Source organism: Rutidosis leptorrhynchoides, chromosome 1, assembly GCF_046630445.1.
Source record: "Rutidosis leptorrhynchoides isolate AG116_Rl617_1_P2 chromosome 1, CSIRO_AGI_Rlap_v1, whole genome shotgun sequence".
Lineage (NCBI taxonomy): Eukaryota > Viridiplantae > Streptophyta > Magnoliopsida > Asterales > Asteraceae > Rutidosis > Rutidosis leptorrhynchoides.
Window position 1 is genome coordinate 63025545 of NC_092333.1, and position 23416 is coordinate 63048960.

The 23416-nt window shown below is 33.2% G+C and overlaps 2 protein-coding genes across 2 annotated transcripts; both read left to right on the forward strand.

Annotated features, from left to right (window-relative positions):
• The first annotated feature begins 561 nt into the window (after positions 1-561).
• On the forward strand, positions 562-6396 carry LOC139860738 (elongator complex protein 4). The gene is made up of 9 exons (XM_071849358.1): positions 562-727; positions 1022-1186; positions 1315-1541; positions 1896-1965; positions 2248-2401; positions 2708-2786; positions 2949-3108; positions 3190-3281; positions 6032-6396. The coding sequence occupies exons 2-9, from the start codon at positions 1048-1050 to the stop codon at positions 6200-6202; spliced, it is 1092 nt and encodes a 363-aa protein (XP_071705459.1). The 5' UTR covers positions 562-727; positions 1022-1047; the 3' UTR covers positions 6203-6396.
• A 1648-nt stretch (positions 6397-8044) lies between these two features.
• On the forward strand, positions 8045-12699 carry LOC139860754 (uncharacterized protein At1g32220, chloroplastic-like). The gene is made up of 10 exons (XM_071849360.1): positions 8045-8201; positions 8341-8458; positions 8686-8774; positions 8916-8971; positions 9389-9444; positions 9682-9775; positions 9952-10031; positions 10751-10793; positions 11694-11785; positions 12252-12699. The coding sequence occupies exons 1-10, from the start codon at positions 8158-8160 to the stop codon at positions 12423-12425; spliced, it is 846 nt and encodes a 281-aa protein (XP_071705461.1). The 5' UTR covers positions 8045-8157; the 3' UTR covers positions 12426-12699.
• The last annotated feature ends 10717 nt before the right edge of the window (positions 12700-23416 follow it).

Sequence of the window (23416 nt, forward strand, 5' to 3'; positions counted from 1 at the left end):
GGATTTCAATTCTCAGGATTTGAAATCCTATCTTCTGTTTGGTTCGAAGTTTTCAAATCTCAGAATTTGCATAGCAAACCCGAATCACGTATTCGAAATATGAATCCCGAAACGCAAACCCGAAATGAAACCCGAAACACGAATCTGAAACGCGAACCCGAGACTCGAAACCGAGACGAGAACCCGAAAAGCGAACCCGAAACGCGAACCCGGAAAGCGAACCTGAAATGCGAACCCGAAACGTGAACGCGAAACGTAAATCGTAAACATAAAATCTTAGGGATTTCAAATCCCTCATATATACGGAGGATTTTCAAATCCTTTATCTATGAGATTTCATGAGATTTGAAATGCAAATTTCTCCAACCAAATACTTCAACCAAACATGGGATTTCAATCATTTCATGGGATTTGAAATGAAAATTCCTCCAAATCTCACGAACCAAACGCACTCCAAACCAAATCTCACGAACCAAACGCACCCCAAAGCTTCTTGGAGTTAAAAAAGCTCATGTATAAAACGATAACGCAAATATTAAAAACTTAACAGTAATAGTGGTAAGGAGCAAAAGAGAGAAAAGAACGTTTTCCAAACTGTTTTCCTGTTTATTCCGTCGATAAACAGCCGCCAGCCGCTACAAACCGTCTCTGTCGTCAGTGACCGGCGTCACTCTTACCTGAATCTCAGCTCAGCACTTCTTTGTGGCTTTTGTTTTCACACTTTCAGGTGATCCTCTTAAAACCCTATTTTTCCTTTAAAAAAAATCAGGATTTGTATTATTGTTGAACTGTTATTTTACATCCTTAGCAGCCTGCAGTACTTAGGGCAGCATACGCTTTCATAGTTGATCCAAAAATTACTTGCGATAAAATATACTTATCGTACAATCACTCAAATAAATATGTGTGCCTTTAATTCTATTTATGTAAAAAAATATAAATTAATCGGACGTATATGCTAATGAGTATGTGTACGTACACATATGCTAAATAGTGTTATTAATCAATTGTTGCACTTTAGGGGGATTAGATTATAGAAATTGGTGAATGTGTATGGCTGCTAGTAAGGTTCGGACGAGTAGTTTCTCTCGGAATGTTGCGGCTGCATCGGTCTCTTCGGTCCCAGGACTGAAGTATGGTCCAAATGGCACAATCTTTTGCTCATCAGGCATTCCATATTTAGACAGTAATCACCGTTTCTATCTCTTGTTTTATTAAAATTATATTCTAACTATAATAATGTGTTAAATAGCTTGAACTTAACTAAATTCGCTTTCACAACAACCTCAAACTTTTGTTTTTGTAATATATTAGGGATCTTAGGTGGAGGCTTCCTATTGGGAAGTTTAGTGATGATAATGGAAGACACTGAAGCACCTCATCATATGCTTTTATTAAGGACTTTTATGTCTCAAGGATTAGTACATAACCAGCCCGTTCTTTACGCAAGTCCGTCGAAAGACCCGAGAGCTTTTCTTGGAACTTTGCCGAGTACGTTAGTATCCAAAGACGAGAAATCTCGTAGCAGTGATGTAGAGCAGGTACAAACCCCTTTACACCCGATGTTTCTATTTTGGAGAATGCTTATTTCATAGAAGTAGCAAAATGGGCGGGTTGTGCAGGTTTGGTAACAGATAAAAATTTGCATGTGTTTTGACTATGATTACAATAATTATTTTATTCATATAAAACTTAAATCTTTATTTCTTTTAGTAAAATAAAATGAATTATGAATTTGACCCATGTTACATGTTTACATATAGCCATATAGGCAAATTATTTCACCCATCTGGCCCTTCAGAATATAGGTGCTAAACATATCCTGAATCAACCTATTAATAAGTAAATGGGCTGAAATTGCCTCGTATAATGTTTCTGTTTTTACGAATTTATAGATGGATTTACGAATTGCTTGGCAATACAAGAAGCACCTGGCGGAAAATAAGCTACTTAAGGAAGAGCGTGGTAATATTGTAATTCTTTTTTATTCTTTGTAGGTACTTTTGTGCACTATATATCGACTGATTGTCATCCACATGTATTTAATGCTTAGTATGTTATGCAACTCAACTATTGATTCAAATAAGTTTTTTTAACCTCTTACTAAATAGATTATTGGAAAATATTTATGTTATACAACTATTTACCATGAGGATTCTCTATATAAATATTTCATAAATTTCAAAGTTTTTTTGTTTTGATTTGAGAATCGTTAATGCAAGCTTACATCCTTATGTTGTGATGCAGATGGGAAAGAGTACTGCAGCGATTTCGACTTACGGAAACCAATAGAAAAGCATTTAATAATGGGAAACCGTGTGGAGTGTGTTAGCCTTTTGGATTGTTCAAGTCTTGCTCATGTTTGCGAGAGTTGTTCAAAGTTTGTATCTCAACTTCCAAGGTACTAAATGTCGCTGTTGTTTTCAATGCTTACACTTTTAAACTAACAAAACTGTTTCTGTACTGTACCTTATATTGTAGACAGTTATATTGATAATGTTATAATAAGAGACAAGAACAATCTTATAATAAGGGGGGAATATTAATATTTATATGGTCTTTCAATGGTGTTTTGGGACATCGGATTTTAGACTCGTTTATGTTGACATGTGAAACGAGTGTATCCCAAGAATCGTACTTGTGATAAATTACTTATATTTTTAGTTTCTTCAAAATCATCGAACCTAATAGTCAGTATTCTTATAAGGTACGATGGAAATATTACAAGTGCAGGACGAATTGCCATTCAATCATTTTGTGCTCCACAATGCGAATACTATGAAAACGTAAGTAACCACTAACCACATACTCTGTTTACTGCATAAAGACCTAATCTTTATTTTTACCCAACTCGCTTGACCCATCCATTTTTCACATTCAATTGAATGGTTGCAACTTGCAATTCTGTTCGTTAGATACATAATGATATTTCTCATTAATCTTTGTAGGAGTGGGATATGCTTTCTTTCATTAGATCATTAAAAAGCATGGTACGCTCTTCAAATGCAGTTGCTTTTTTAACGTTCCCAGCTTCTCTTATGTCACCGTCGGTGTCAAAAAGATGTCAACATTTGGCTGATACTTTATTGTCTGTTAAAGCAATTCCAGGTAATAATATCTGTTCAATTATGCTTTAAACTGTAAATAAAGGTCTCGTGTAGCTGTTTTTCACAAGTGAAATTCTAACAGATGAGGATAAGGAGCTTGCTAGTCTCCTAACTGGTTACCAAGATATGCTTGGGCTCTTAAGTATACATAAGGTTGCACGTTTCAATACACAGGTACAATATTTGCTTTTTGTAACTGAATATTCGGTTATCATAGACTTTCGCATTAACAAGTTTCTAGGTTTTGGATAAATGGATTCTGCACTTATGATCATCTGTCAAATAAACATTTATTGTCACTTTAAGGGTAAAATAAACTTACATACTTAAAATTTTTGTAATTAGATCTAAGAGACTTATACAATCCTTTCGACAACAAGTGTTTTGTTTGCATCTTAATGTCAATTTGATCCTTTTTAATCATTCAATCATAAAAACTAAAAAGTAGATTTTGCGGAATACAATTATCACAACTCCATACACTATCTTCTGCAGCCCACTTTGTTAGTGTTAATTTTGATTATTGATTTACATAATGCAAAACTAAAAGACACCTAAAATTTCTTCTTAGTGTATACTTTAGTTTTGGTAAAAGGGATTGGGACTTTTGATTTAACAATTTGTTATAGAAAGGAAATGGGCTGACCCATACCAGTAACTCAGTAAGTGACGACCCTAGAGCGTATGTTGATCATAGTAATTATAAAAAACAGTAGATTAATTTGTTACGTAGTATAAGATACTTGGTGTATATTAGATTGGCTGTAGAAGACTTTTTTCCCTCATAGGGAATGAACCTCCTGTTTCAAATAGACAACTTTTCTGAATTTGGCTGGCGTGGAATAGACAAACTTCAAGGACTCGAACTTGACCATGTTTCAATTGTTTGAACAAATCTTGACAATCGAAGAGATATGTAGCATGTCCATCCTAACACAAGCTCACATAGATGTTCCCAAAACAAAAATTATAAATGCAAAGATAATAACACTATATATGCCTCCCTCAAATCAAAACCTAAGGTCATGATGCTGACATTAAATAAGATCTATAGATTGAGAGAAGGTACTTGGTATACGGGTTTTCTTTCTTCAAAGCTTCAAATACATAATGTAAACGTTGAGACTAGAAACGTGAGCATCCATAGGGCTTTTGTTTGACGATTGTTGGTGTAGGGAGGTCTCAAAAGTGCTTGTAGAGCCATAAGAAAAATTTTCACATCATGCTTAATCCTAGATTCATCCCGCATAGATAGATATGCAATAGTCGTCAGCTAAATAAACAAATGTTATAGATTAGTTAGTTAGTGACCGTTTTTATCTAATTATTAATATTCTTATTGTTATAATAATTGTTTTAAATCTAATTTTCATCAAAACAAATGAAAATAATCCACATTTAAGTGAGTTTCTTGAGCGAGGCATTAATAATTGTCCATTTATTCATTGGTACGCAAATATATCACCAATAACTACTCAATATCTACTTCCGTCAAAAACGAATTTTCTTAGTTTTCAAACAAAAAAATAACTATTTGCATTATTTGCATCACAATGTTTTTCCATCGAAAATTCACGGACATATTACGTCCAACAATGTATGTCTTATTTGAGGATTTCATAGCTAAGATTGCAAACTTTAACCTCTTAGATCGAGCACCGGATAGTAATACTTTGTTCGACGTAATATCTCCATGAATTATCTGAGAGGTTAAAGTTTATGTAATATCTCCGTGAATTATCTGAGAGGTTAAAGTTTTCAATCTTAGCACTTAAATCCCCAAATGAGTAATACATTGTTAGATCTAATATCTACATGAATTATCGATGGAAAAAATATTGTGATAAAAAAAACATTGTGATGCAAATAAGTATTTTGTTGTTTAGAAAGATTTAAAAGGAAATTCATTTTTGAAGGAAATGGATATTTAGTAGTTATTGTTGATATATTTACGTACCAAAGAATATCTAGACATTTAGTACTGCTTCGCTCAAGAAACTTGCTTATGTGTGGATTCTTTTCATTTGTTTAGATGATGATTAGAATTAGAACGATTATTATAACAATAACAATATTAATACTAATAATTAAATAAAAACGGTCACTAACTAACCTACAACATTTGTTTATGTACCTGCGACTATTGCAGCTATATGTGTGCGGAATGAATCTAGGCGGAGGCCTGATATGAAAATTGTTCGGATGGTTCTTCAACTAATTTTGAGGCCTCCCGACACCTGCCATTGTCAAGCGATAACCCTCTGGATGCTCAAATTTCTAGTCCCAATGTTTAAATTCGTGTATTTGAAGCTTTGGAATAAGAAAGTTCATGTACCAAGTACCTCCTCTCAATCTGTAGATCCTATATCATGTCAGTATAATGGGCCTTAGATTTTGATTTGATAGAGGCATATATAGTCTTTGTTTTTATAATTTTTGTTCTGAGAACATCTATGTGAGCTTGTATTAGGATTGACATGCTACGTATCTCTTCGGTCTGTCAAGATTTGTTCAAACAATTGAAACATGTTCGAGTAGTTTTAGTAATTTTGCCATTGCCATGTTAATTAATGCTACATGTAGAAGTGGCCCGATAGGCGGGTTAGGTATTTTCCGTGCTAGTCGAAACGTGACTTCTGAAAAATTACTTAAATACATATCTAATGCATTATTTTTGATTAAAAACTTTAATAGTATTAGAATATAGTTTAAATATTTGAATACAAATGATTGAGTAGGTCGTATGCATTAGAAAAAGGCTTTGTGGGGTTGGGGCGATTTCAACCCTTTTTATTAGTTCTTCTTTTAGTTTTTAATATGACCCACTTAGGATATTACTAACCACAAGTCCGCCAAATCATACGTTAAGGTTTAAAATCAATGCTACCTCTCACTTTATCTTTTATAAATTATTATTTCTATAGGTTCCTGTGATTCTAGATGCAACAACGTACTCGATAAAGCTGCAAAAGCGAAGATCATTGGTTTTAGAATGTCTTAATCAAGCGCCTGTTGATGGGTCAAGTGGGAATTCTTATGGAACTTCATCAGGTAGCTGTTCCGGATCTTCAAAGACTGGTGCTCTTGATTTCTGAATTTGAACTCATTTTTGTAGCATTCCTTTAGTCCATAAGTATTGCAGTATGTTAATCTACTACACCATTAGCTGCCAGATTCATTGATGTTGTGTATCAGCATATATTAGAGATTTTTGATTTGTGTTCAGTCCAACAGTCGTTCGTTCAATGCTATCGTTTCTGATTACTAACTCTTCATGTAATGAAAATAACAAGGAAAATCAATTTTCATCTTCATAGAACTAGGAAAATTAAATTATTGTCCAAAGCACGGCCCAAGTGTGTTAAATTAGTACGCCAATCTAACTTGTATATGTAGTCTTTGAGGTGAATTTTGTCGAATATAAATGGTGAATATTAAAAGCTACGGGAGGTTTAGGCTGGGCTATATTGAGATATACGCAGTTTAATTGAGTTATCTCGTAATTTGAATCTAAGATCACTTGTGAAAATATTCACAAACGCGAATTGTCCAACTGGCGAAACAAACCCATTAAACATTAAGTCACTGAATCATCTCTCAACATCGTTGACCAATACCCCAAAATCTTCTAACATGCTAGAGAAAGTATAGCCCGATACTGATACTCAACCTAAACCGTACAACACTGCCACTTAAGGAATCACTCAAAATCGTCGCCAAACTCAAGAACCATCACCTGAAATAGCTGTCAAATTCAAGAACCATCACAGAGAATCCAAGAACACATGATCCGAACCCAAGGTCAACCCTCGAAAATCAACCGCACCATCACTTGAAGATGACCAACCTCTCTGCGAATACGAGGTGGGAAACAACAAAGGTCGGCAGAAACATTGTCGATCTCCACCAAGAGAAGATTGTCATCGAGGAAACAAACTTACAGTACCAATAACTAGGGGTGAGCAAAAAACCGAATTAACCAAACCATAACCTTATTAACCATTAAAATCGAACCGAATTAACCTAACCGAACACATAACCGTGGGTTTGGTTAACATTTTTGGATTGACCGCGTGTTTTGGGGCGGTTATGAAAATTAAAAACAACTGCACCAATTTAACCGCACGATCCCACTTTATAATAAATATTTAATTAAATATATTTAGAAACCGAGACATTGTTATTGAATAATAGTTCACCACTAAAATTGTAAGAAAAGTAAGACTTTTATATCATTATATAGGATATCACCTCGCTAGTCCGAACCAATATAAAATAATATACCCTAAAATATCCCTTTCTTCATATAGAATCCGACTCACATGTTCATGATGTTGAGTTGGTCACAGTTCTGAGTTCATTATAGTATGTTTACATATGGGTTTATAGTATGTTTACATATGGTTTAACGTTTAACTTCAATATTAAATACTACAATCTGCGAAATGTTGATGAGTTTGACGCAATTTCATTGAATTTTTTTGGTAAATGGTTAACCGAATTAACCATTTTAATCTTCACGTTAACCGAATTAACAACCAAACCGTTATTTAACCGAAAACGTTTAAAAATATTGATTAACCGAAGTTTGGTTATGAGGGCGGGTTATGTCTCTAACTGCCTCCAACCATCCCATACTCAACCCTACCAATAACACGCATAAAAAAAGTGTCACCGGTCTCAAAAGAGAGAGCCTACAAAACAACACTTAAATTCTCCTTTTACTTTTATTTATTAATCTGTAATAAGCTAAAAATAAAAGAACAGACATGTTGTTATCTGAAAAGTTTAAAGTGTACCTTAACATGATCAATATGGATTAAGCTAAAAATAAATGAAATTTTAAGTTGATGCGATGGGTGGGTTTTGATATCGGGTTAGCACCGAGTACTCTAACCGCCCTATAAAAAAATATGAAATTTTTAAGTAAAAAATAAATTAAGTTTTTAAATTTTTGTGTAAAGTATAATACTGTCGAAATTGGGCCAAAAATTTCAATTTCTTTATTTACGTTGTTCTATTACGATCGAACTCGATCAGAAATTAAATCATGTCTCGTTCAATCCATCCCAGGAGTACCCTTTCCCGATTCTAGTAAGTTATTCAGACTCATTTCTCTTGGAAATTCAATTAGGGTTTCGTTTAGTTTACTTTCTTCATCCTTCGCAATGTGTGTGATTTAACTAGTATCTGTTTATTTATCATTTCATATCCTTTTGAAAAACTTAAGCAGTAAATTAGGTTTTACTCGGAAAGGAAGATGCTTATCAACCGAATCTAATAAAATTGATGAACCACTTAAAGTTGAGGAGGCTCAAACAGTCAATATACCCCCACCTCCAGCTGACAAGGTGTAATTTCATCCTGAATTGAATGATTACATATATGAATTTTGATAATTATTAAGTATCGAACTAAGTTGTGGATATCAATATTTTATACCGAGAATAGTAGTATAGATATACATATTTACCAATGTATGTATGTGCTGGGTGCTAAATTGGTGATTGGGAGATTTACTACATTTTTGGGGCAATAAACGCTCGCACTGAATATTTGATTGTTTTATTGTAATCAGTTACTTGTGCTTGGTGGAAGTGGATTTGTTGGCTCACATATTTGCAAAGAAGCTTTAAATCGTGGCTTATCGGTTGCTAGTCTTAGCAGGTATATGTTTGTTTCTCATGTTTTCCATCATTTAACATTTCACATGCTATGGTAATATGATCATTTTTTAATCATTTGTTTTGTTTGTATAGTTTATAGTTTATGATTGTTCCTTATATATTTGCCAACTTTATTTGGCAGATCGGGCAAGTTGTCTATTGATGAACCATGGGCTAACAAGGTGGACTGGCATCATGGTATAGCATTCTGTATATGATTGTGTATGTTTCATATTATGTGTATACAATTATGTTGTGTGTGTATGTATATGTGTAACTATCTCTATTCATGAGGCAGCGGAGTTGTTTATGATCAGGAACGTTATCAGTTTGAAAATATTTGTTTGCTTTAAATCTATGTGGGTAGAGTAGGAATATCGACTTCCATCCAATATGTTATGCCACGCGTCAAACTTTGATCTGGATAAACATTTAAAGATTTGTGAAACCGATATGTTCCTAAAGCACTATTAAGTGTGAAGTAGATATCAATGTTGCTTAACTTAATTAGACATCTATGCTTTGTTTCTATGATAATATTTATATCTAACTCATTTTGTTTATCTACATTTACCTTTAAGTCATGAACAAATTGTTTACGTTTTATCATTTTAGGGGACTTGTTGTCTGGCAACTCATGGCAGGAAGCGTTGAATGGAGTGACCTCTATTGTGAGTAGTTTCTTAGCACTACTATTTTATTTTATAATTAAATTACAATATGGTATATAATATAATTTATGGTGTTAAGGATATATTCTTTGATAAAGGATAGCTCATACTTCTACGGTTACCTTCCTTAACCAGCTTTTATCTATTATATAGAAAATAATAAACACAACTTTTGGTTCTTTTGTACTGTCGTTAATACAATGGTACACATCTCAATTGTTGTTTTAAAACTTACAGGTGTCTTGTGTTGGTGGTTTGGGTTCCAACTCCTACATGTACAAACTCAATGGATCTGCAAATATCATAGCCATTAGAGCAGCGGCTGAAAAAGGTTGGAGCTAAAATAACCCACCTTCATTTATTTCATTAAATCATGCATGCATCATTTAACATCAGTATATTGAACTATTGTCTTTTCTCAGAGAATATTAAAGTATGGTGCTTCATGCTTGTTATATCTGGATATTTATTATGCTTTCTGAATTCGTTATTTGTTCTTTCATACAGGGATTAAAAGATTTGTTTTCATATCTGCTGCTGACTCTGGTGTGATTAGTTACTTTTTACAAGGATATTTTGATGGAAAGGTAACTTTAGACCACAGACCATTTGCTAATCCATTATTTGTTCATCTTCGAAGTCGTTGATGTGTGGGTTACAGTGTTGTTATATATGAATTGAAGTACAGCGTGTGCATAGATTAGGGATGGCAAGGGATCTAAAAAAATCCGAGATCCGCGGGTACCCGCATCCGTGATGGGCGGATAAAATCAAAAAATTTTACCCGCGGGTGGGCGATGGATGTAATCTTGTACCCGCTGACGGGTCGCGGGTGGGTGATGGATGTAATAGATCCTTTGCGGGTAAAATCCGATCCGAAAATCCGTAATACCCGTTTGAATAATCCGCGGATATACCCGTTCTAAATGTGAAAAACGTCACCTTGAAAAACGTCATATCATTGTAGTATCGAACTTTTTAGTAACTAGAGCATCGCACTACACATCACATGTATTATATAATCAAAAGCAAGTTATTGATTGTTTCGTTTATTAGACTATCTTAATAAATCTAATTTTTAACAATCATTTTAGTAATTCGTCAACCTTGATTAGTTTTAGCTACTAAATTTTGATTGTTACTATTAAACATTGTAGCTTCACATATATTAGCAAAAAAAGTATAATAAATATACGTTTTCTCATTGTATTATATCATAAACATGGGTATATGATTGGATGATGTTTTTCATGTCAATATATTAGGTTCTTTAACTGTCTCAACTGGTTTTGTAAATTTGATGCAGAGAGCTGCAGAAACAGAGTTACTAGTGAGATATCCATATGGACGTGAGTATTTTTTTTTTTTTCTTTCTAAAATATGTGAACCAATAACTTCCCTTTATTTAATTTAGTTATCCAAGAAATATATATAGGGTCAGGTTTAAACGAGAATCAATAAAAGATATAGAACTACGAGAACTTTTTTAATTACATGGTTTTTATACATAAATGCAACAAGATTTATATCAATGTTATTTATTGTTCATGTCATTCATATCATTGACAGACAAAATTTAAAACGAATTACATGTTAAATTATAAATTATTAAAATGTTCACAGACAAATGTGAACTCGTGAACAAAAAATTATATATTTGATTTTGAAGATAATTTGAGGTTTTCTCTTTTTATTCTACATCGACATTCATATGTGCTTTAATCTACTTGTGAAAATCCTTATAGGTTAAAAGTTATTGCAATTCTGTACCTTTTTTTTATATTCTCGTTTGAACCTTTGACTATATATGTTCGCAAGTGAAGTATTACTTAGATATTATGTGTTGCTTGTTATCCTAGAATATAATGGCCCATTAGCCCATTACCTAAAATAGGGTAATACCTCATTCCCTTACAATATGAGGTGATAGCTTTCATTACTCCATGATCCGCGGTTGAACTTGTTTTTTACCCTAACTGTCATTAATTAACCTTACAGATAATATAATATTCAATATTTAATTATAAAATTATTTAATCTACTATAAGAAGCAAATTATTGCACTTCTCTTTTTCTCATTTTATCATCATTTCAACGTGTTTCTCCAATCGGATTCCAATGTGTCTATAGTTGTACGGTGTATATGCTTTTGAGCTTCACTTATTTCCTTCTTTTGTTATGAACTATGTAGAGTTCTTCCGGCATCTAACCCCTTCAATGTATAAGAAAGTTCAATTTTTATTTTTCAGATGTGATTCTGCGACCTGGTTTCATTTACGGAAATCGACGTGTTGGCAACATGGAGTTGCCCCTCGGTTGTATTGGTTCTCCACTAGAGATGGTACCATACATTTTAATTTACTACTATTTTTTCCTGTGCAGTAACATTCAAATATGGCCATTACTCATATGTCAGCTATTAGCTGTTATTGGTATACATGCTATTAGATAGATGAGCTTGAATCTAAATAGTGAGGGTATACGTGTCTTTTTACATTTGTATAGTTATCATATAATGTTTTAGTTAGTAGCAACAATAAAAGCTGAATTGAATCATATAATGTTAAATCTGTTCTGAAGAGTAAATACAACGCATACTAATCTTAAATTATCATTGTAATAATATAATATGATTCTTTACATAAGTGCAATTTCAAGATCTGGTCACATTGTGTTGCAAGTCTAACCCATACCAACCAGATTTAACCAGTTTTATTATTAGTTGTACTTGTTTTGACCTTAGCTAAATGGGTCAAATTTGATACCTCTAGTTGCGAATGTGATTAGACTGTTGTTTATAACTGCAGATTCTCCAACATGCGAAGCCGCTAAGTCAGGTCCCGCTTTTTGGTCCACTGTTGACGCCTCCGGTCAACGTTACAGCTGTCGCAAAGGTAGCTGTTAGAGCAGCTATAGATCCAGTGTTTCCACCTGGCATAGTCGATGTCCATGGATTAGTACGTTATAGCCAACAGAAGTAATATTTTCGTTTTGCACGAGAATACAACTCAGAGTGTTACAAAAAGTCTTTGCTGTAATTTTCTTTCATTTTTTTAATCTTTTACACGTTAAAAAGCAATAATGCATCCTTGCCAGTGTTGCACTTTTTATGTTCATTTTCTTTACAGTGGATCTTTAGTTGTATCATGTATGCATATGCTTTGGAGGGTGTATAGTTGACTAAGGTGCAGTTATGTAGAAACTAGATTAGTACACTATTTATTGTCGTCTTGCGCCATGATACTAACATATTTAACACGCTAAAGTATTATGGAGATTTCGTTCGCATCAACCACTTCCATCAGTGAATTGGGAATACAACTGCCATTATATTATATATATGTTGTAATCCTCTATACAGGATCAAGTATTTATGATAGTGATAATCATACTTCTAACATGCCATTAACAGTGTGTGAATTGTGTACGCGGCACAAAGGCATATTATATGTAAAGCTATTTGTTTGGGTAGGTTCGGGTTGGTAAATTGATATAGAATCACAAAGTTGGATATCACCCATGTAACTGCTTAGTAAGGAGAAAACGAATTGGACAGCTAAGTGCTACCAGCATACCAAATGGATTTGCAAGTTAAAAACAGGAAGGATGGTTTAACCAAAATTGTAACATCTAATACAAATGGTCTTGGATTTAGAAATTCAAAACATGATGTCAGACTTTTAGTATTGATTAACAAAATGATAATAGCTTGCAAAAGTTAACATAAACTATTAACTTATACACTACTGTTTAAGAACACCATAAGTTTTTTTTTTTTTTTTTTTTTTTTTTTTTGGCAAAATAACGAAAACTTAAATAAAAACGGAAAACGTTTTCGAAAAGAAAACGTCTTCAACAAAATATACAAGAGAGAACCCAATGATGCTCGTACCTAGAAAGCGGCAAACATACAACTATCTATACCGAGCCTCAACTTCGTAATACCGAAACAATAACCGAAACAAACTCTAGAAACTAGCAAGATACAAGAAACTAAATCGAAAAGTCTGCAATATTAATAACATGTTTGGTACACCTCAACACCCAAGATGCTTCCGTCACACACCTCCTCCTACACCTCTTTTCAAAATTCAAAATCCTCTTTTCCACCACTGCCACAAACCCTAAACGCGCCGTTATCCACCAGCATTTCCGCCTCTTTTTTCCCGTTTTCTCGTGGCTCCTTTTCAGATCGGCTTCGTGGTGTGGATTCTGGGGTGATTCCCCCTTCTTTTTCTTGTGACAACGACGACGCAGGTGGAAGTCCGACAGCCTGTGTTCCGGTCAATGGTCAAGAGGGGAAGGGTTCTATTGTTTTCATTGGAAGGCTCGCGCTGGGTTACTCTCGGGAGTCATCGATGGGTTATTTGGTAATATAGGGCCGATTAAAGAGAGAAAATCGTGGTCGTTTCGACGATTCGCCTTTGTTACTCTTGATACACCCGCCAACGCATTGATTTCGGTCAAATCTCTGAATGGTTCTTGTGCTTTGGGTGAGCCCATCTTTGTGGGATGGCCGCTTAAAAGGAAGGGCGGTAAAATGTTTGGACGGAGAGTGACGCCGTTACGATCTTCTGTGTTGTCTATCAGTTAATCGTGAGGTGAGTGAAGGTATGGATCTTTCCATCTTGTTGGTTGACTCTAACCCAATAGTAGAAGATAAGATTCTGGATTTTTTGGTCCACTGTGATGCTTTAATTGTGAAGGCTTGTAAGTTTGGCACCTTCGCTTGCATTCTTGGTTGCCCTGATCGGGTTAATTTTTTAAAGATTTTGGATCGTTCGTCGTCCTCTGATTTTGTCTCAGTGTCTATAAACGTCCCGACAAAATCGTCATTGACGGCGTCGTTAACTTAGGTCCCGTTACGTGGTCATATGATATAACCTATTCGAGACGGTTATGATCTCCAGAGAAATTAGGGTTGAGAAGAAAGAAATTTTATTGATTATGAAAATTGATTACCCAATCTGTATTACAGACTCCACTATATTACAGACTCAATCAATCCTAACCTTTCAATATTAACTAACTAGTACACCAGATTATGCCACGTGGCTATGCTTAACAACTTGCTAACAACCTAATTCTCCTTCCTTCTTCTACTAGTCTGCAGGTCATAGTCATTCGTCTAATTAGGAGCTTAGCATTTCTTCTGGGTCTGCTATTGTTGACTTTATTATTGACTCCAACGTTGACTTCTTTGTTGACTTGAGTAGTTTCATTTCCAGTGCTATCATTGCCCTGCTCATGTAAATGAACCATGTCCTCATGGTTCAATTCTTCCTGTAATTGCACATAATTCAACTCATCCATCCACGTGGCCTCTTCAGCTGGTAACATCCCCCACTTAATCAAAACTTGATTAATAAGAATACCATCTCTTAGAATCTGCCTTGTATCCAAAATATGCTGTGGAACCAACACAGGACCACTGAAATTATCTAACTCAGGAAGATGTTGACACGTAGTTGGTACATCACCCTTAAACTTTTTAAGCAATAAGACATGGAACACGGGATGGATTTTTGAATAGCTGGGTAATTCAACTTGATAAGCAACAGGACCTAACTTTTTCTGCACTTTATAAGGACCAAAGTACTTTTTGCTTAACTTTTGGAAAACCCTTTTAACCACCGAAATTTGTCTATAAGGGTGCAACTTTACCCAAACCCAATCACCTTCTTTAAACTCCTGTTCAGTCCTATGCTTATCAGCTATCAATTTCATCTTGGAATTAGCATGAATTAATGCTTCTCTCAAGACTTTGACTTTCTCATGTCTCTCTTGTAACACTTTATGCAGCCCATCTACTGTACTTGAATCTTGCAAATAGTCAGAAATCACAGGTGGTGGTCGACCATACATTGCCTCAAAAGGTGTGATTCCTGTAGCTGTATGCACTACAGTATTGTAATGGTACTCTGCCAAAGCTAAAAATTTGTACCATTGCTTGGGAAATTCAGCAGTAAAACACCTTAAATATTGTTCTAAGCATCTATTAATGACCTCTGTTTGACCATCAGTCTGAGGGTGGTATGCAGAAGACAATTTCATCTTAGTCTGGTGAAGTCTGCATAATTCTGTCCAGAACTTGCTCACAAATACTTTGTCTCTATCAGAAACCACCGATCTAGGCATTCCATGGTATTTATATACCATATCAAAGAACAAGCTTGCAAATGTAGCTGCTGTGTATTTGGAAGTTAACCCACCAAAGTGAACACCTTTTGATAACCTATCTACCACCACACAAATTACATTATACCCATATGAATTGGGTAAGCCAGTAATAAAATCCATACTGACATCTTCCCACACCTTTTCTGGCACAATTAAAGGCTGCAATAATCCATAAGGAGCAACATTCAATGTTTTAACTTGTTGACAAATTATACAGTTCTGAACAAATGACTCCATATCAGCTTTCATTCCAGGCCAATAAAAATTAGCTGCTATTCTCATGTAACTCCTGTGTACACCAGCATGACCTCCTACTGGTGTTGCATGATATTCTTCTAATAATGCTTGCCTCAATGATTCAATGGCTGGAACATACAACTTATATTTGTAATACAATAATCCTTCTTTAAACTTCCAATCTACCATCCCTTCTGGTCTCAGATTGATGTCTGCAATTAATGTCTGTGACTTAGCATCTGCATCAATCAAATTCTTTAAATCATTGACCATGTCAAACTGCACCATTGTCATAGCCATGAATGAACCTTCAGAATAGGATAACCTAGATAAAGCATCTGCAGTTGTATTGGTCACCCCAGGCTTGTATGCAATCTCATATTGGTATCCCAACAACTTAGTCAAATAGTGTTGTTGTTCTGGTGTTTGAATCATCTGCTCCATCAAACTCTTTAAACTTTTATGATCTGTGAAAATAGTGAACTTGCTTCCTAACAAATACTGTCTCCACTTTGCAATAGCAGCTGTCATTGCATGCAATTCCCTAATGTAAGTAGAAGACCTCTGTAATTTTAAGCTCAATTTCTTTCTAAAGTAAGCAATGGGGTGCTTTTCCTGTAATAAAACTGCTCCAATAGCTAGACCACTAGCATCAGTTTCAATCTGAAAAGGTAAGTTGAAATTTGGTAATTTTAATACAGGAGCTGTTATCATTTTCTCTTTTAAAAGTTGGAAAGATTGCTCAGCCTCCACATTCCATTCAAAAGCATCCTTCTTAAGTAAGTTAGTCATTGGTGCAGCTAACCCAGCATACCCTTGAATGAATTTTCTATAGTATCCAGTCAGACCCAAAAAACCCTTCAATTGCTTTGTATTCAATGGTGTTGGCCAATCCTTCATGACTTGAATCTTGGTTGGATCTGGAGATACACCTCTACTATCAATAATGTGGCCCAAATAGTCAATTTGAGACACTGCATAACTGCATTTGCTGGCTTTGACATAGAATTGGTGAGATCTCAAAATTTGTAACACTAACTTTAAATGCTCCACATGCTCTGCTATTGTGTTACTGTACACCAGAATGTCATCAAAAAATACAATGACACTTTTTCTCAGCAGTCCAGTAAAGATAGTGTTCATTGTTGCTTGAAAGGTTGATGGTGCATTTGTCAAACCAAATGGCATGACCTTGAATTCATAGTGACCTGAATGTGTCCTAAAAGCAGTCTTATGAATATTTTCAGTTTGCATTCTTATTTGATGATAACCAGCCCTCAGATCTAACTTGGTGAACACTGTTGCACCACAAAGCTCATCTATCAGCTCATCAATGGTAGGAATAGGGAATCTGTCCCTCACAGTCACTGCATTAAGAGCTCTATAGTTAATACAAAACCTCCAAGTTCCATCTTTTTTCTTGGCTAATAGAACTGGTGAACTAAAACTGCTGGTACTAGGTTGAATGACACCAGAGTCTAACATTTGTTGCACTTGTTTTTCAATTTTATCTTTCTGAAAATGAGGGTATCTGTATGGTTTTACATTGACTGGTTGTGCATTAAGGATTAAGTTGATCCTATGATTCAGAAATCTCTCTGGTGGTGTAATGACCCGTTCTTATTCGTCCGGACAAAGTCATCAACAGTTGGTCCCATTGCGATGATCGACTCCAAGTAATGTCTTTAGTATGAGCTAATGCACAGCGGAAGAGTTAATTCGTACCTGAGAATAAACATGCTTTAAAACGTCAACATAAAGTTGGTGAGATATATAGGTTTGATGCTAGCAGCGTTATAACTATGGACCACAAGATTCATATATTTAAACATAGTACACTCGCAAGTGTATGAAAGACATTCTAAGTTTGTTGAGCACCTGGTAACCAGCCTTAACAAGAGTGTGTACCCCTGAGTTATAATAATATGTGCACCGAATCAAGTACATTCCTTTAACCTCGAAGTACTAAACACCCGTTCTTCTAGTTTAGTAGTGACTAGAACAACATCTGGGTGGGGGTGTAAAACCCAATAGATCTATCTTTAGGATTCGCGCCTACCAGTTCATAAACCAATAGTTAAAGTTACCAAGCTAGGGGATTTTTGATTCTAACTCAAGAACGTAATTTTAGTCACTTGTGTCCATAACGTAAATCATTTATAAAAATAGCGCATGTATTCTCAGCTCAAAAATATTTAAAGTTTAAAAGGGGACTATATACTCACCATACTGTATTTTGTAGTAAAAATACATATAACATCATTGAACATGTATAAGGTTGGCCTCGGATTCACGAACCTATACCATTTGTATATATATATTAAAACATGTAATACAATTAATTAGTTTATCTATTAATATTATTAATATATTTCTTGTATTAATAATTTGTTATTTAATTAGATTTATTCGTTTTATATATAAGTGCTTAATATTTTTACATGTATTAGATTTAAAATATATAATATGTTGTTTATTATAAATATCTCATTTTGATATTTAAATTATTATTTAATGTACTAATATGTATATATATGGTTCTATTTAATATATATATATATTATTTGTACTTAATTGTAATAACATTTTACTAATAAAAATAGTATATAATATTAATATAGATACAAAAATATATTTTATATCGTTGTCATTTGTTTATTAGGATAATATTTATAACATGAATATACTGATAATACTGGTAACAATTTTTATAAAATATTGAGATTAATAATAATAGTGATAATAACAATGATAATGATAGTACCGATAATAATAATAATAACTATAAAAATAATACTTCTATTATTAACGATCATGATGATAATAATTTAATGATAGTATAATAATAATGATACCCATGATAATATTAGTAGTAATACTTTAATAATAATGATAATCTGATAAAATTACTAATGTTACTAATTCTAACAATTATGATACAAATATTTATTGTATAATAATAATAATTATCTTAATCATTAATAATAATAATAATAATAATAATAATAATAATAATAACAACAATAATAATAATCATAGTAATAATAATGATAATTTAAATAAAAGTAAAAGTAATAAATATTATACCCTTTAAAGCTTTTTGTAAAAAGAATCGCCCATGACGTGGCTCGAACCCGCAACCCCTCACTCACCCCTCAAGTACCCTAACCACTCCTCCATCGCCTATTTTTCTGATATCCACCCAACCCATTAATATATATCCCGTATCTATTTCTGTCTTTCTTTATCTTCTTCTTCTCAAAATCCTATTCGACCCAAGGTATAAATCTTTAACCGGATTATTTACAAAATGGTTTTTGGTTCATCACAAACTAGAAGAATAACAATATTTAGTAAGGGTATTAATTAAAAACGAAAAAAATAATAAGATACAAAGTATCTGTTCGAAAAAAAATAAGGAACACAAAATCGATTTTTGAGTTTGGGATGTTTTGAGACCTCGTTGTCTTAATGAAATATCTTCTAAATCATCATCATAATACTCGAGAATCAACAATTTTATCAGAAACATCATCAATTTCGTGAATTTAAATTTCAAAGAACCTGTTGACTTTTTAAAACGAAACTTTGACTAATAAATTCGAACTCAATATAAAAATTTAGACATTCAAACCTTGCAGATAGTTTAAATGTATCAATCTTAACATATCTGCATTATTACTTTTTGAAAATTCGTTCGGAATCGAAAAATGGTTAAAAAGTCTCAAGAACAGAGGTCTCGTTATATTTTCTTGGGTTTTTGATTTCTTCCTTTTTCTGTTTCTTTTTCAATTGATTAAGGTAATATATAGAATGTAAAAGAGAGATTATTACAGTACTTAGATTCGATTTCAGTTGTTTGATAGCAAAAATTCGTCGATACTTAATACAATCAGACAAAGAAATAACAGGAAGAAAGGAAATAAAATAAAAAAAAAACTAAAAGAAGATCGTGATTGCTAACTAAATTTGTTGGTTTCCTTGAGTTGAATTCGTCATGTACAGAGACAGAAATAAAGTTTGATAGTAACTCGACACAAAATTATCCCTTTACACATATATACCTATTTTATTTATATTTATATTTATATTTACTGTTTTTATACATAATCTATATATATAATTGAATGTATACGTACTTTATATGTATGTATCTGCATCTGAATATAACTTGTATTACTAAATAATTTTTTTAATACTAATAATAAGTTTATTAATAATAAAATTAATAATAATGACAAATAAATCATTATTTCTAATAACTAATAATTAATGATTAAATAATAATACTAATAATAATAATAATAGTATTAATGACAATGATAATAATGATAAATAATAGTTATAAAATGATAATTGTATTATTTATGACAATAATAATATATATTGTTTCATTTAAATAAGAATGATAACTATAAAATAATGCTTTTTAAAGACAATGGTAATAATAATCTCTACAAAATAATAATGTAACAAATTACATGTATAATATAATACTTAATATTTATATTTTTAATGAAAGTAAATATAGCAACTATGTTTTATTTTGCAATTACATGTATTAATATTATATGCTATGAATTATGTAATGTCATAATATATATACATTGAATATTAAATTTTTATATGTATAATAGTATTCATACAATCAATAATTTTGTATCTCAATCATATATATATATATATATATATATATATATATATATATATATATATATATATATATATATATATATATATATATATTAACATTAGCTTAATTATCCCGATCACTATCTTCCAATTAATTAAAGTATTCTTTATTATATCATAATATTATATATTCTTTTATTTATATTTATATAATATATATATATATATATATACATTTTTTTTTATTTACAAATAATTGTTCGTGAATCGTCGGTAATAATCAAAAGGGTATTTGATTACATGAATATAGTTTCAAACTTTTCGAGACTCAACATTACAGATTTTGCTTATCGTGTCGGAAATATATGAAGATTAAGGTTTAAATTTGGTCGGAAATTTTCGGGTCATTACAGGTGGCAACCCTTGTGGCTCACTGAACACATCAGAAAAATATTGTAAGACACTTACAATAGTTGGATCCAAATTACTTGGTAATTCCAGTGGGTCTTTGATCACATCTTGCTCCACTGTATGGACACTAAGCTCACCAGAACCAACTTCTTCTACCTATAACATGTAGTAACTGAAAGAATATTCTGCTCTAGACAATCTCTTGAATTGTTTACCAGAAATAGGTTCAATGGAAGAATTAGTTATCCCCTGCAATTCAATTTTGTTTCCCTTCTGACATGAAACTCATGGTCTTCTTCTTGTAATTAGTGGTCACATCACCTAATTCTTCCATCCAAGATATGCCTAAAATTGCATCTGCTCCATGAAGATCTATGACAAAGAAATCGATTTCAAATGTGTATTCCTGGATTGTGACACACACCTTCTTGCATTTGCCCATACACTTCAAGTGTTGTCCATTGCCAACCATAACTTGAAATTGGTCAGATGGATATAGTGCCAAATTGAAATATTTAGCCATTCTTTCTTGAATAAAATTGTGGCTACTCCCACTATCAACCATCAACTATATTTTCTTACCATTCATTGTACCCTCCATTCTCAATGCCCTAGGGTTAGATTGCCCCCACAAGGCGTGTAAACTAATAGCTGGTGAGTCATTAGACTGCACTATTCCAGTTTCACATTCAAAATTGTCTACCTCAGTGTCAGACAATTCATCTTCTTCAACCTCAATTAGATGAAGATTAGGTTTATTAGGACACTTATGAAACCTACTCCATTTCTGATCACAATTATAACATTCTCATTTGGCATCTTTCTTTGCTCTTTCTGTATTCGATAATTGTTTGCCCAATCTTGTACTTCTACCAAAGTTGTTTTTTGCAGCAGTATAGTCTGTATTTTTACTTGAAATGGGTAAAGGTAATAACCCTTGCTGTCTATTACCCCAATGTGTACTTCCAGACTTATCACTTAACTTGTCTTCATACATTTTAGCTAAGCCAATAGCTTGGCTTAAAGAAAATGGAGTTTTTGATTTTACCTCCCTTCGAATTTCAGGTTTTAACCCAGCAATAAAACAACTCTTTAAAACTTTATCAGATAATTCCTTTGTTTTACAACACAAAACTTGAAATTCTTGTTGATACTCATTCACAGATCCCTTTTGAGTCAATTGAGTTAGTAATTCTACTGGATCTTCATAAGAAGAGGGTCCGAAATTCTACCTTTAATGCAATCACAAAGTCCAACCACGAGTGTAATTGATTTGTCATTTCAAGCCATTGAAACCAGCTGCTTGCGATTCCATCTAAGTGCATTGACACATAAGTCAATTTTCGATCCTCTGCAACGTTATGAAATTGAAAGAATTTCTCCACCTTGTAAAGCCATTCAAATGGATCTCCACCTCCGAATCGAGGAAAATCCATTGTAAGCTTCTTCGTATGAAAAACGTTATCAACTGGTTGAATTTGATTGTGAAATGGAGGATTATTGGTGTTGTGAACGTTCGTGTTAGGGTTTGTTTGATTTTGTGCAACCATTGTTAATAATGCAGTTTGAATCGGTTGTAAAGCTTGAATGAATCTTTCAGTCATTCGTTCCAACAAATCCAATTGAGAATTGGATGAATCCGCCATTGTTGAGTACGAAGATGAAAGCACCAAATGATATAACCTATTCGAGACGGTTATGATCTCCAGAGAAATTAGGGTTGAGAAGAAAGAAATTTTATTGATTATGAAAATTGATTACCCAATCTGTATTACAGACTCCACTATATTACAGACTCAATCAATCCTAACCTTTCAATATTAACTAACTAGTACACCAGATTATGCCACGTGGCTATGCTTAACAACTTGCTAACAACCTAATTCTCCTTCCTTCTTCTACTAGTCTGCAGGTCATAGTCATTCGTCCAATTAGGAGCTTGAGCATTTCTTCTGGGTCTGCTATTGTTGACTTTATTATTGACTCCAACGTTGACTTCTTTGTTGACTTGAGTAGTTTCATTTCCAGTGCTATCATCATAGTCCCTGTATGAGACGCGTTTGACCAAAATTATGTCACATTCATTTGAAAAGTATAAGACTTACAAGTTTTAAGTTTACCAACGGTTCGACATTGAATGTAAGTTTACAAAAGTTATAAAGTATAAATGAAATAACTTGCGACACAATTAGTTTAAAATCACGGTTGCTATAAATAGCGTAAGTATGTATGCTTTAAGTTTGAATCTAAAGGTGCTATCACTAGCGTGTGCATGTATGCCTTAACCCCAAGCAAGTAATCAGAGTGTATGCATGTATGCTTGGAATCAGAGTGTATGCATGTATGCTTGACCCCAAGCAAGTATATAAGTGTACGCGGAAGCATGTATCAAATAGCCATTCATGAACCTGAGAAACATATAGAAAACTGTCAACGAAAAACGTTGGTGAAATCATATGTGTATTTGTAAACGTTATTTTGAACCACAAGATTTTGTATAGTTGATTATCCA

Excerpts from the sequence above, each read along its gene's own strand:
- LOC139860738 (XM_071849358.1), top strand. The coding sequence starts at position 1,048 with ATGTGTATGGCTGCTAGTAAGGTTCGGACGAGTAGTTTCTCTCGGAAT. Across the intron at positions 1,187-1,314 it reads AGGCATTCCATATTTAGACA|GGATCTTAGGTGGAGGCTTC; the intron begins GTAATCACCGTT and ends GTAATATATTAG. Across the intron at positions 2,402-2,707 it reads TTTGTATCTCAACTTCCAAG|GTACGATGGAAATATTACAA; the intron begins GTACTAAATGTC and ends TATTCTTATAAG.
- LOC139860754 (XM_071849360.1), top strand. The coding sequence starts at position 8,158 with ATGTCTCGTTCAATCCATCCCAGGAGTACCCTTTCCCGATTCTA. Across the intron at positions 10,032-10,750 it reads AAGGATATTTTGATGGAAAG|AGAGCTGCAGAAACAGAGTT; the intron begins GTAACTTTAGAC and ends AATTTGATGCAG. Across the intron at positions 10,794-11,693 it reads AGTGAGATATCCATATGGAC|ATGTGATTCTGCGACCTGGT; the intron begins GTGAGTATTTTT and ends TTTATTTTTCAG.